Genomic DNA, 15,001 nt, shown 5'->3' with positions numbered 1-15,001 from the left:
TCCTCTCTGGATAACTCTAAGAACATCTTCTATCATAGTTGATGTGCTTGGGTGTATTTTATAAGAAGCGTAGATTCTTCACAACAACAGCTTTGATGGTAGCCGCTCTAAACCTCTAAAACTATACCTATGCCTAAAACCCTCTGGATATACCCAAACACATGTCCCTTTTTCTCTTCCACAAGGACATACACCTCTTGATCACACCTATCAGACAATTCTACAGTAAGACCCTCCTCACCCCATTACATCCCACCCCCTTTCCAACCTTTTTACCCTACTTTCCTCTATTTATGCCCTTTCCTTTTTTTTCTGACTTTCTATTTACGCTTTACCTATATCTTTCAAGCCTTCGAATTGTGGGCTATACAGTAACAATAACCAATAATGTCTATTTTTACCTTAATTGTTGGGGTCCAAGTCTTATACCCAAGTGTAGCAAATCTATTGTCATTTTCTCACGGCGAGCTATAAACGGTATTGATATGGTATTTGTTGAAAACCCGTAGTAGTGCAACCCGTTTTAGCTATCTTTCTCTTCTATAGATACCTAAATAAAAACTAACTTTCAGAAATGTTCTTTCTCAGAAAGACTAGTATTTTGTTAAATTTGTGCATTTCATTTATATTGCTTATTAGGCCTTCCCCGATACAGAATCCCTGTCAGAGGTTAGTAGTTGTTTCCCCATAAACTGGTTAGACCAATGTGCTTGCTACCTATAGCATCTGCTAATCCAGATCGGATTTCTGATTCCGGCTCGTTTATAATTTAAGATTAAAGCGATTACATGTTATATTAGCATTAAGTTTCAGACCAGCACATTTATTAACACGCTTATTACAGTGCCCATGTGGCTTTCTTTATCCAGGAAGTACGAATCACTGGAAATTGTGGTGCATATGTGAGGCATTAGACGCAGTGATGAATGGTACCCAGTGGCAGTACATTTTCAAGAGCTGCAAAATAGCGATGACAGAATTCTGCGATTTCCTGGGTTACTCAAACCTACTGAACATCCTGGCAGATCTAATCAGAAACTGAAATAAAAACAAGGAAAGGTCAAGATTGTTGGTTTGTTTTCGACCTTACATGCTAAGACTTAAATATGACGAAGGGCTGTTCTTATTTCTATAGATATTGGGAATGTATATAATTTATGAGTTATATACATTATTAGTGGGAGATATAAATTCACATGTCAAAAATATGAAGTACATTGTTGAATATGACAAAGCACAACACAATGAAAAGTAAAGATATTGAATCTACTTTCAGGGCCTAATAAAGGTATTTATTGCACCTGAGAGAAACTGACGCCCCCGAAATTCGTCGAGTTCAATGAACATAAAGTGAAAGTAGAAATCAATTTTATTGTAAACCCTTCAAAATGTGTGCAACCACCATAGCCATACAATTTTCTTTTTATCAAGGTCATGTATCTGTGCACCAGATGATCTTATGTATTGGGTCAATAAAAATAGGTGTTATTCCTGAACATTTATCAGTGACGAGCGCATACTCATATAATACTATAAAGTGATAGAATGTAGCATACTACCGACATTTCTGGATTGTGATTCCCAAATCAGATAAATGTCATAATTAATTTAAAATACGAATAACAAAGGAAGTATTATCGAGAGTCACTTATGACTTTGTACCCTGATTACAACCGGGACAGAAGATGTAATCCCCTGCATACGGGTCGGAATTACAAATTCTGCAGACTTTACCACACACCTCAGGTCGGAGGTCGCATTCTCCCATTTCTTTATGGGAGCTTGTGCTGCGGCCACAGCACAAGCTCCCATAGAGAAATGGGAGTCTGTGTCAATCCCCGCACCATGTGGCAGGCATTTAACAGTGCAAAGATTCACAGCCCCCAACCGGAGGGCCAGGAGTGAAGGGGGCCCTGCTATGGGCCCCCAAAGGCACTTTCCAAAAGCAAATCCATGTCAGAAAGGCCGGCATGGATTTGCTCTCGGAAAGTGCCATCATAATCCCGAAGGGCGGAAACGCCTTCCTCAAGGGAATATGTGGCCCTTCCGACTGGCCAACAGGCTCCTGGAGCCCATTGGAAGTCAGCCGGATTAACCTGCTGGCTTGAATTCCATTCGCCATGATTGTAATACGGCGGTTGGAAGTCAAACTAGGGATGTCCGTCAAAGGCTTTCCGACCGACATCCTAATTAGTCCCATAGTGTCATAAAGTCTGATCCCCATTGTTAAATGTCCGCAGGTCAACCTGGCCATACCTTCACCGGGGAAAAGCCCTGCAACTAGAGCATGATTATATTAAGCACCAAAATCCACACTATCCCAAACTATTGGGGAAAACTCAGAACAGGTAATTTTTGGGGAAAATGTTGGAGAACAGGTACATGTTTGAGAACATTGGAGTTTCCTGCTAAACTAATCTGAGCCTCTGCCCAATTTTGAGTTTGTGTCTTAAAAGTTTTCTCAGCCAATGTGCTATTAGCTGAAAATGATATTCCATTTGATACCAGTGAGTCTGATTTGCAAACACGTTGGAGCCATGGAGCAGTTGGATTGGCACTGTAAGATATGGTTTGTAAGCCCATGATTATAGGTTGTAGCCATAGCCTTCAGGTTTTTCCAATTGTTCATCAGCATTTTGGGCCTATTCACTCTCCATCTCATCCACGTTGTTAAAACATTCATGCTTTGGTGTAAGCGCTCTTGACCTAAAGTTCAGGTGACCCAGAGCAGATGCTTCTTTGAGCAGTGCTGTGTTCTCTGTTGAGCTTCACTTCAGGCAAAATGCTCTAATTTTCTTGTGTACAATCAAGGCCCCATCCTTTCTATAATGCAGCCCACCATTGCTTTAAAGCAAGGTTTGCGCTATATTCATACCCTTATATACACAGAGTTCTGCATTGTCTTTTAAATCAAGACATAACATTAGTTTGCTTTGTTTATGAATATCTTGAAGGGATATATAGCTATAGCAAAAATTGCAATAGTTCAATTGCCTCCGGTTTGTAATGTGTTGGAAGACTAGTAGTACCTCCTCTTAATGGAAGCATTAATTGCCTTCTCATGGGAGCTGGCCCCGGAAACTCCTGTTTTATATCCTGCTGATCAGATGTCAGAAACCCTGCTCAGAGGGCCACGGGGCAAGAAGGAGCTACCAGGCCCAACAGTGGTGGGTGAGGCCTTTTACTCGTTATGTCTCGAGTCCAGCTCTGAGCAAATGGGCAAGTACAGCTTCAGCACTTAACTCTCAATTGTAGTGCAGGTTGAGCAGTCTTGGGGTTCTCCAGGAGGAAGTTTGTGTAGGGTGCACACAGGCTCACAACTCAAAATAAATCCAGCAACCCCAATAAATGATTGTCTTTTCAGATACTTGCTTTTATGTAAAAGTAGTATTTATATTTATATATGAACACAAAGTATAATACTGCCCATCACAAATAATAAACACAGCCTTTTTAAGGTTGTCCCACTGACATTACACTGGTCAGCTTCTCCATTACCACCTCCCTGACTAAGGAGAGCTGTTATTCCCCAATTACATGAGGTGACATCCAAGCTAGGCCCCTGTAGCGAGTTCAAGCCTTAGATGTTCACAATGGCTTGATAAAATTTAAAGCGTCCCTGCAACGCAGATGGTCAGAGGATATTCCCCCCCGCCCTCCAGAGGTCCAGCGGCCCGGTATTCAGTCTTACCCATCCTCACTTGAGTGGCGGTTTGGAGTCTCCCAGCATGCAATGGTGGCCTCGCGGTGAGCAGACGTCTGAATGCTGTGATCGAAAAGGCAGGCATTCATGACACTCCTATGGTCACATGGTAAACCTCTCTCTCTAAGTCCAGTAGCAGGGACTTAGGTGCTGCTTGATTTGGGTAGTTGAATTGATGCTCCCCCGCCATGGTTCACGACCCGCTTCATCTTCACAGCTGTATGCTGTCCTAGGGCAATGGCCCCGCCCTGACACATGCGGATTATAACAGCGCATACAAGGCAACAGCCCCTTCAGGTCACAGCATTGCATAGGGCGACAGCCCTCTTCCTTATCAGTGATGAAACAGGGTGATGGCCTTCAGTCTTCACTGCTTCCCCCACCTGGCAAGCAACAAGAATAAAGCAACGGCTCTCTTTGAGTCAAAGCACTGCACAAGGTGACGGCCCTTCTCTTGTAACAGTTCTGCTCCAGAGTGGTGGTCCTAATTGATAACTGTGGCCCCCACCTGGCATCCGAGGGTCACTACAGTGCACATGGGTGAAGGGCCTGATCGGTGCTGCGGTCCAGTCTTCTCAGCGGCTCCCACCTGGCATACGGGTTAGTCAACCGAGTAAGTGCGCTGTTTTCGACAGACCAGAAAAACACACTCCGCTTACCAGAATCCAGTCGGTAGGATCTCCACTGGTTTATGGTCCAGGTGATCTCCTTCTCACAGGCCCAAAGGTCTCTCTGTTCAGGCAGAAGCTGGTGTCTCAGGTTCCATGGCGAGTGATCTTGAGTCTCTTGAGTGATGCACCTTCACCCAGCAGGGAGACTGTCAGACCCTCAGTCCCCAGCCCTGGTCACAATAGGAAGTACATGTGCTGAGCTTCTCCACATGCAGCTTTAGTTAGACAGTTTGGAAGTCTCAAGCTCCCCTCTTTTTAATCCATTTTCAGACACAAATGTGATTTAATGTCTGTCTTTAAAGTTCATGTTCTGGGGATTAACCACTTTGAAATGCCCACTCCTCTGGAGGATCACACATGGATGTAGCTTCCCTGATATTTTTTTATTAAAAAATTACTAAGGCCTCCAGTTCTACTCTTTATGATTATTTAATTAGCCCCATGTCCTTACTCAGATATGTTCATGTTCTAGGGGTTAACCACTTTGAAAGGCCCACTCCATTCGAGAATCACACATGGATATAGCTTCCCCCATATTTATTTATCAAAAATTACTAAGGCCCCCAGTTCTACTCTTTATGATTCTTTAATTAGTCCCATGTCCTTCCTCTTGATATGTTAAGGCCCTTTAGACCGAGAACCTCATTCAGACTCAAAGAGCCCTTTTGAAGTGTACTGAAGAGCTTGCTCTTCCTTCAGTGTATGTTGCAGCCAGATCTCAGGAATGCAGCAATCCACAAACCCGTCTTGGGGTCTCCTCTACCTCCACATGCTCCTCCAGCAAGCCCTGGGTCTCCCAAAACGAAACCCTAGAGACTTCCATGTATGGTGCCCTTCACAAGTACACATTACATCCTTGCACGCATGCAGACCACAAACACACACAGGCTCTCATGTACTGTACCCTGCCACAGGTAAGCATAAACCCCACTGCAGACACACATGTTAACTTCCATGTGTTGCACCCTTCACAGGACGCCTTGTGTTCGAAATTGGGTTCTGGTGGCAGATGTGTGTTCCCTGTCCAAGCAGGAACAACTACTCTAGTCAGGGTAAGCTAGATAAACACAAAAAAATAGCCTGTGCTCATCCTCTTGTTGCTTGGCACGGAGCAGTCAGAGTTATCTAAAGAGTCAATGTGTAAAGTATTTGTGCAACACACACACAGTAACAGAATGAAACCACCACAAAAATAATCCAAATAGAGTTAGAAAAATAGATTATATTTTTCTGAGGAAAACCAGACCAAAATGACAAATATTCAATTAGTAGATCCGGAGCTGTGAATTTTGGAAGATTAAATCAAAATATAGTGCGTACAGTCATTAAGCTACTACCAGGGACAACTGGTCGCACTAGACTGGGGTAAATCCAAATTTCGGCCGACCGTGATGGAGGGCAGGCCGGCTACAGGACTCATGCATGTCCAGCTGAAAAAGTACCTTGGATAGAGAAAGCGTCGACATAAAGGACCCGATGCGAGGAGCAGAGGAGGCGATGCTTAAGTTACGATACCCGTAGCCAGTGAAGCCTCGTCGATGAACTTCCTTTACGATGCAGACGATGCGTCGTCATCGAGCCACGACGTCTGTAGTCGAATAGCGCGGTCTGTTGCAGCGATGTTGTTGGGCAGCAGCTGCGTCTGCATGGAAGGGCGATGGATCGGCTCCCATCTGTGCAAAGTGGTCAGTGTGAGGATTCTGCTGGGAAAGCACAGAAAAGCACTCCAAGGGCCCAGGACTGAGTTGGCACGACTTGCCAAGGCAGGACCCACAGAAGGCAGAGTCCAGGTGCTGTTGCAGAGTTTTAGGAAGGCTTTGATGGCCCTGAGGCTTCAGAACATGGGGAAAGTCAGCAAGCCATTGGAGTCACTCCGGGTTCATGTGAGATGAGTCCAGTTATTTTCCTCAGTAGGGCAGATGGTATCAAGCAGCTGGCAACAGGCAGCACATCTGGGCAGAAAAGCAGTTCTTCCAGAGCAGCAGTCCAACAGAGTGGCAGTACTGTAGCAGCACAGCAGTCCTTCTACCTGTCATAGTTCTTCACAGGTCCAGTAGTGTACTGCCTTCGTAGGGTCAGAGACCCAGTACTTGCACCCAATTGTGCCTTTGAAGTGAGGGTGACTTCAAAGAAGGGTCTTTGAAGTGCACACAGGTGCTTTCATCTCAGCCCTGGCTCTAGACTATCAGTACGGGGTAATGAACCCTTTGTGTGCGAACAGGACACTGCCTATTCAGTTGAAAGTGTCGGCGCCTCCCTCCCTTACTGCCCAGGAAGGGCCATCAGAATGCAGATGAGTGCTCAGACACACCTAATCTTCCTGTGTTTGTGGCTGTCTAGAGGGAATGCACAAAGTGAAGCTGTCACCTACCTCAGACATGTGTTGGAGAGAGGCTAGAGGCACAAAGAGCAGTAGGAGCAGATACGTGCCCACTTTCTAAAAGTTGCATTTCTAAAATAGTAAGGTTAAATCCAACTTTATTAGTAAAGAGGATTTATCATTAGCATTCCATTGATATAAAACATGACACAACTACTTCTTCGTAATCAGGAATTACAGTTTAAAAGTGTATTATGGAATTCCTAATGTTAATTTATGGGAGGTGTAGGCCTCACAGTAGTAAAAAACGAATTTGGGTGTTTGTCACTACCAGGACATGCAAAACTTAAAAGTACATGTCCTACCTTTTACTTACACAGCACCCTGCCCTAAAGGGTAATCCCTATGAGTGATTTAGCTGTAATACAAAGGGGGGGAGGTTTAAGGCTTTGCAAAGGGTTTTAAATGCCAAGTTAAAGTGGCAGCAAACTGCACACACAGGCCCTGCAGTTGCAGGCCTGAAACAGGTTTGAAAAGCTACTTGTGTGGGTGGCACAATCCGTGCTGCAGGCCTACTAGTAGCATTTAATTTACAGTCTCTGGGTATATGGTATACCACTTTATAAGGGACTTACAAGCAGATTAAATATGCCAAACGGGTGAAAATCAATTAAATCATGTTTAGAGAAGAAAGCCCATGCACTTTTGCACTGGTTATCTGAGTAAAATGGCTCAGAGTTCTAAGGCCAACAAAAAGGTCAGAAAAAGAGGAGGGGCATGCAAAATGTTTTGCATGACCCTTCAGAGAGGGCCATTTTCCAAAACCTTGCACTGGTTCTCGGTAGAAACAAGCGTTGTTTTCAAGTCTTTATGCCACGTCTTCAGAGCAGTACACCACATTGGCCAGAATGTTTATCTAAAAATTCATCAATTATGCACCTTTTCACCATTGCGTTCGTCTGAGACTTTTGCTGCTGATTACACATTGATTCAGGGGTCACATGCAGGTCGTAAATCATTTTCAGTCAGGGCTGTAAAGCTCATTTCACGTGCACACGTCAACTTTCAGATAGAAACTATGTTCAATTCCGGGACACTGCTTTTGTGATTATATTATTAGTGGGTCTTTTAATTTTTTTGTATTGTCATAATGGTTTTCTGTTTTTGTGAATAACTTCTCCCTAGGTATGTCTTATCAAAAAAAATTATGTAAGCATTTCGTCATGTAAAAGTAAAATCGTTGGTGGGTGAGGCTGAAAGACCATTTACTGAATCTCTAACCCTCTGCCACTAAATGCTCAGCACCAAAAAACTAAGATCATATGTGTTATCTCGCTCAAACACCCTCTACGTCACCAGTCAAAACAGTAAAGGCATTGTTAATAATGTAGTAGAGCTGTTTTTGCTGATGAGTGAGTACTGAAAGCAAGTAGCCATTACATGCCCTTTTGTTTGTTGCAATAAACATTTACATTGTTCATGGCTGGTTGGAAGAATTGTTATTTTTGTCCGTTTTCTTTGTTTTCACTCCTGCCTTTTTCTGCAGCTCCTCAAACATTGTGTCCTGTTCTGTCTGATTGCCAGCTTTATATTTCTAATGTATACAAATTCCTTACCTTGTGAGTCTTCCCAGAGGCCAGGCTGGTTCTGAAAACTCTTGAAATAGCCCTTGGGTACTGACGGGTGACGCCATTGGCTTGTGTCGCAACTCCGGCCCGCGTGCTGACACAGAGACACTTAAAGGCACCACCGCTAAACACTGACGTCACTTCTCTTTATCCTTGGCTGAAAGTGCATTCAGGAGCTCCTCTCGTATTGATTTTGTTTTTCACTGAATCTCTTAAAAATCTTGTTATAGCAGTGTGCAGGGATATCACCCCCCAAAACGACTTGAATCAAGCCGTGCTGCGCATTTCTGAAACCTGTGTCTTTTATGGGCCCTCACAATGTCTATTTGTAGCATTGAACCAAACATGTGACATATTGTCCCTGATGCACTGTATGGTCATCTGGAAACTAGAGACCAGCCTCTGATTGGTCTTGGAGTCACAGAACATAAGCAGGGCTAATTTTGGACAAGGGTGCCCTAGTTAGAGCTGTCAATATTTCAGTGAAACAAGGCGACGGATACTTAGCAGGGTATCAAACGAGAGGCACGATGATGCCCCGGGGAAATCCCTAAGTTGTCAGCGTACCTAGCTTGAACAAGGATATTGAATGTTTTTCGGAAAACCACATACGGTCTTAGAAGATAAAGCTCTGATGAAGTTCCTACTGTTTATGGAACGAAACGCGTTGGCTGGACAGTATATGTAAATAAAGAAAAAGCGATGATAAAAGAGAAAATAAAGGTTTTGATACAATATGTTTGAGTGGACTTCTTTAACCGGTGCACCTCCATATGCTTTATTCAGAATGATTACACTTGTTCAGGTCCTGCTGGAATGGACTACGAGTCCTGAATGGTGTCCCAGGACTAGTACTTTCATGTGCTGGACCTTCATTCCTGTAAGAAATACCTCTATTTTGTTGTGGTTCAGTCCTCTTCCAATTCACCTTTCTACCCTTATGCCTTACATCATCCCCTTAGGTCTTAATGAGGGCGATGTCAGTTTTTGTGGCACATCTTCACTAGTCAGGGATATACATGTTTCTGTAGTGCTAGTGACTAGCTGCTGAAGGTGAGTTTGCCTCAGACCACCTACAGGCACCACCAGACAACAGTATTACATGGGGTTCTCCATCACCAAACCCAAATCCCATCACTGGCCTGTGTAGACGATTCCCTTTATCAGGGTCGTTCATTAGTCGATCACCATGAAGGCCTGTCCACCTCAGCAACGAGTCCGGCTTATTCAGACTGTGATCCTGATGTTTCAGGCAAAGCTGCTGTTTTGCCTTGATAGTTCTGAGACTTGGGCTTTTGGCATTTTGCATTCTGCTGGTGTCTTATTCCCATTCAGCCCCTTTAATTGAATCTGCAGGGTCCATTAACATCTCGGCAGACAAACTCAGCAGCCATCATTTTGCCGATCACAGATTTTGGTTGCACAAGGTGACGCAGGGTATTATTTCCCAGTGGGGCGCACCCTTAGTACCTATTTTCAAATTTCCAAAACAGTCAGTGCCCACTCTTCTGCACTCTATAGGTTTCGCTTCCAGAGTCTCTAGTAGACACGTTTGGTTGGATTCCAGTCTCCTATGCGCAGATCCACTTTTGCCACTGGGTTTCAGATCCAGTCTAGTCCCTGGGAAGGTACAGAAGATGATAACTCTACAGTTAGACAGAGTGCTGACCAGAAAGAGCATCAATGTTGCTAAGTAACTGATTTGATTGGTAAAAGTGCTTTGTGTTATTTGAATGGCTTGGATTTGGGCTTAGGTAGCAACTCCCCAAATATGCACAACAGAGAATAACGTATGATGGAGCAGCAATGCAAATATAGCATTACTGAATAGTTCACAAACATGTAATGGATCGAGGTCTGTCATCATTGCCGTTTGATTGTGGGGTAGATTGTTTCAGGTTCAGAATTAATCTCACTCATAAGGTAGACAGGTGGCATGTTCTGAACACGCACAAGGTAATCAGAAACTTGCAGAAGTCCCCTGGATCTTGTAAGTCTTTGCTGGTGTTGACGCAGGAAGGCAGACATGTTGAAATTATTGTATTTCCTGGGTGCTTACAAGTCTTTCAAGGCTGCTTACATCCGATCCCTCTAAGTGTGTGGGCGACCTTGAATAGTATACCAGCAGGGTTGGCTTGGGGTAGTAAGAGAGAAAAGGTGAAATCAGAGAAGTTGAAGCGATGTTGTGTAGACGGAGGCCATCTGATTCTCAAACTTAAATGTTGCTCTTTGGCTACACAACTAAAGTTTGTAGCTGGGTGGTTCACCATCACTACTTCTGATGGATGGCAGTCTTCTGTTTATGAAAGTGATTTAATTAGTTGCCATTAGCTTCCAGCATGGGATCCCAGGGGCCCTGGGGAAAGCGCCCTCCTTTATTACCTGTATGTAACTCCTTCTTTTCTAAGCTTGGGCACTTTTAAATATTTTCAGTGCATATTAGTATTAAGAATATATTTTTATAAATGTCTCCATAGCACGATTTTGTGACATGTTGAGCGACAAGAGGACTATTTAACTGATGTTTCCCATGTCACTTAGGATGTCGGGTACATTTAGAGCAAGTTGCAATGGCAAACAAATGTTTCATTGCACCTTTTTAGAAGCACCAAGCTTACACTTCATAAAGAAACAAATTATTACAAAGAATAACTGTTTAAATGTAGCTTCAGCAGCGAGTTTGAATGTGTTCTTTTCTATAAAGTTGAATAGGTCTCGGGGATGTAGAATTCCTATAGTACGACGCCCAGGACATATTGTTAGGGTCAAGGGCAACAAGTTTTCATATGTATTTTGTCCTTCGGCTGCCAGTTTGCAGTACCACATTATGGATCAGGGAAGGGCACGGTGTGCAGTTAAGGTAATATTTTTTCCCATATGTTAATGCTGTTCAAACTTGTATTCATGGTTCATTATTTGAAAGCCTTCATTATTAGGGTGAGCGCTTTAAGTAAATGTTGTAAGCTCTGACTGCACTACTGACAGTGGTGCCAGTATAAAATGTGTACACACGTTTTCAAAGTTTAGCAATATGAGGCTATGTATAATGCTCCCAGAATGCTCTCTGATTTGATGCAAATATTTGCAGAAGCTTGAAAGCAAGATTGATGATTCTTTGCTTTCAAAATAAAATGATCATAAAAAAATTAAAGCAAGAAAGAAAACATTCAGCTAAACTATTGTAAAATGTCAGGTACCGTTTCTTTGCAGCAGCATTTAGTAACGTGTTGATGCATGCTAATATTTCCCAAAAATATTCATAATGGAAAATCCGTGTAACTAGTTTCAATAAGATTATGGGAAACCATAATAAACAAGCATTGGCAAAGCCAGTAGGTCTCAAATTGGTGGTCAGCTTTTTAGTTTTGTCAATGTATGCATTGTTTTGAACACCTTATTGGTGTGGGAGCTGCCAGTCCCCATCTTAACAAACATTGGCAAAAGCAAAAATTGTTTTTGGTCACAAAAAGCACACACTGCCACAGTAGTTGCTGGCAGTGAACAAAACTACTTTGTGTGCCGATATTCTCCATCTGAAAGAGTAGAATGCTGTCACTCACAGTGAACCTAGCCGATACAGACAGAATTTTAATAAATGCAAAAGGTCATGGTCAACGCCAGACCAAATTAGGGGCCCAATTATTAAAGAAAGTCTCAAAAGTGGACCCATAGTATTTGACCTTGCATTAAATGCAGCTATAGGGCTTTCATGAATTCCTAAGAATTTACAGAAGGAGGACAAGACATAGTAGTCCTAGCAAATATTTGTTAACTGCATTTTAGCATGAGCAAATATGCATGTGTAGATTTGCTCATGGGAAAATGTGAGTGTTTGCAAGTTCACTTTCCCTCCAACCACTTATTTCCCAACTCTGGATGAAGGTTTACGTCTGCTATTGTCAGGAATACATTTTCTAACATTATTCAGTATGGAAATAGATTAAAGAAGAGTTGTTGAATACACTTAGAACATGCAAGTTGGTAGGTTTGCACAGACTCAAAGGTCATTCTAACCCTGAAACTATTGCTTACCACTACGTTCAACCCCAGTATGTAGATCTGTGGAAACATGGCAACATAAGGGGATTGCAAGTATTCAAACACTACTATGGTACGAGCCCTGGCATAATCAGAGAGGCTATATCAGAGCTCTTATATAATGAGTTTGCTGCCATAATTTGTCACCACACTACATGCCACCAAAGGGACAAGTGGATTTTGTTACAGCACAAGTAGATTTATGAAGCAACCTGTCCCATGGACAAGCAGATATTTTATTAAATTCCACACCCTGGGTCTGCGGCAACATCATCTAGCAAACTGGTCTTGTGGTTTAGAAGTTGTTCTTTAGAACTGAGGGCTGCGTTTTGTTCTGCAGATTATAAAGTAAGTACACACTGGACTCATAGCCATCAAGGTGATTGATTAATGAGTAAGATATAATTTTGTGTTAAACGTTACAAATTATTTTTATTTTCTTTTTCTAGTCTGCCATATTCAATTTCCAGAGTCTGCTGACGGTAATCCTTCTGCTGATATGTACCTGTGCCTATCTCCGAGCCATGGCTCCTAGCTTACTGGACAAAAACAAAACCGGGTAAGTAAATAGGTGTACAGCCGACGCATGCTAAGCCTACACACATTGCATGTATAGAATATTTGCACCTGTCTGATGAAGAGTAAACAGAAGTCTGAAAATGATTTCATGCAACCCTTTCTTTAGGAATATCACTGAATCCCCTGTTTACAGTACATACAACCATATTTTATTTGTTACGTCTGTGCACGGACACAGTAGTTCGCAGGTAGATCGCTAGGCTCTGGATACATTTACCTAACTGCTTTCTTATCCAAGCCTTGATGCCTAATGCTTCCTTTACTCCTTATTGTTGTAGGTGCAGGCAAACGTGTATTTTGATTAATTGCAGTTCTTTGAGATCCAAAAGTGAGCTGTTTTGAGAGGTGCATTAAGATTTCAAGATTTGTCCTAATTTATTATCATAAAGTTGTATTTCTTAAATGTGACCATAAAATGAAATTGTTGGGCACCACAGTGCTTCATGTGTAAGATATTGTTGTCTTTGCTTTCTTCTTTATGATTCCTAATATTAAACTACAGGGTTTCACAGCAAAAGAAACAGACGGATTTCTTTATTCAGGTATTAACTTGATACCTTTGTCAATATTTGCACACAGGTACTGCCCGTTACACTGTTTAATAGAACACGTGTTAGAGCATATTCCTCCAAAACTTTAATAGCAATAGGTGTGTTATTGAATTAATCAATAGCTTCTCTGTGTGACGGAAACGCTGCAACATTGATTGCTAGCTAAAAAATTGTTTTGGGTTTTTTATCGCACCCTTTTGACATCTTCTGGCTTCTTACCTGTGATGGGTTCAGCGGAATTTGGCAACTGATGGATACTTTTTGCTCTCCAAGATTGCAGGTTATCAGATTTACATTTTAGGAACTATTTATTAGTCACTCTGGGTAGACTGTGGTTCAACATGCATGAATTGGGGCCCTGAATATTGCTGGCCAGGGTGAAGTGATTGCAGTATTTGTTGCTTATTCAAGAAAGGCTTCCCTCAAGAAGATGACCTTGATAGCATTCCTGAAGGGGGGAAGCTGGGAAGTGCATCGAGAAGTGTGCCAGTCATCCAAGAGCCCTGCACTCTAGTGTTGATTCTATCTTGATTCTTCCCCCTAGAGTTCAGCAGCCATTCTTAGTCTGGTTCTGCTTGATCTGAAGTTTTTATCATAGGGCCAGTTTCTTTGCGTTCAAATGCTTTTTATCAGTTATTTTAATAATCAACACAATACGGTGAATTAAATAAAGGAACAGTTTGTACTTTACAATAAATCCGGAATATAACAATATTGTAGTATATTAACTGAGAACAATTGGAAAAGGAATAGATGCAAAAAAGACAGGAGTGAGAGAATGAAGGTAGATACTAGAGAAGTTAAAGAAAGAGGAAGAAAAAGAAAAAATGGTGCTATATACACAACATGAAAATTTTGTTTTTAGTGCGCACACTTTTAAAAAAAACAATGAGTAGACAGTTACTCAAATAAACGAGTGCGGGTAAGCTAATTATTTGTTCCCTATGAGGTGCATCATTCAGTGAGTGAAGAAATAGTTAAGATGGAATAAACATTACAGAATATTGTTTTGTTGAGCCAAAATGTGAGAGCTGTGTTTCTAGGGTGGTTTAAATAATAGAGGAGCTGCGTCAAGCGAGTCCCACATTGGTCTATTGGGAGACCGCCGGGGTGTGAGTTGTAAGGAGATATTGTCTGCTCCTCTAAGAAACAAAAGCCATTCTCGCCACATATAGAAGGACACCACGCTAGAATTCTTCCAATTGGAGAGAATCAATATGCAGGTTAGTTTAAACATTAAGTCTAGGAGATTCGTATCTATTCCCTGTGATAATTGTGGATCAAGTTGACCGAGTATTATATAAGAAAATTCAAGAGAGGGAGTGATGCTCAGGGTATTTCTAATAAAATCAAAAATACTCTTGCCGTACTGTTGAAGTATGGGACAGTAGAAGAACATGTGTGCAAAGTCTCCCTTATGTTCACTGCAGTTCTAACAGTTAGGGTCTTGTCATAGTTTAAGTTTGTGCAGTTTTACAGGGGTCCTGAAGGTTCTATTGATGAGCAAGAAT

At 42.1% G+C, this 15,001-nt stretch overlaps 1 protein-coding gene across 1 annotated transcript in view; it reads left to right on the top strand.

Moving 5' to 3' along the window:
• Positions 1-15,001, top strand: part of TMEM167A (transmembrane protein 167A) — a 117,763-nt gene that overhangs the window by 61,825 nt on the left and 40,937 nt on the right. Inside the window, exon 2 of the mRNA XM_085632422.1 lies at positions 12,810-12,919. Within this exon, the coding sequence (XP_085488548.1) occupies positions 12,810-12,919 (110 nt within the window). The remainder of the gene's footprint in view (positions 1-12,809; positions 12,920-15,001) is intronic.

The sequence above is a fragment of the Triturus cristatus genome, chromosome 2_1 (genome assembly GCF_964204655.1).
Source record: "Triturus cristatus chromosome 2_1, aTriCri1.1, whole genome shotgun sequence".
In the NCBI taxonomy this organism is placed as follows: domain Eukaryota; kingdom Metazoa; phylum Chordata; class Amphibia; order Caudata; family Salamandridae; genus Triturus; species Triturus cristatus.
This window is presented reverse-complemented; position numbering and strand designations above follow the sequence as displayed.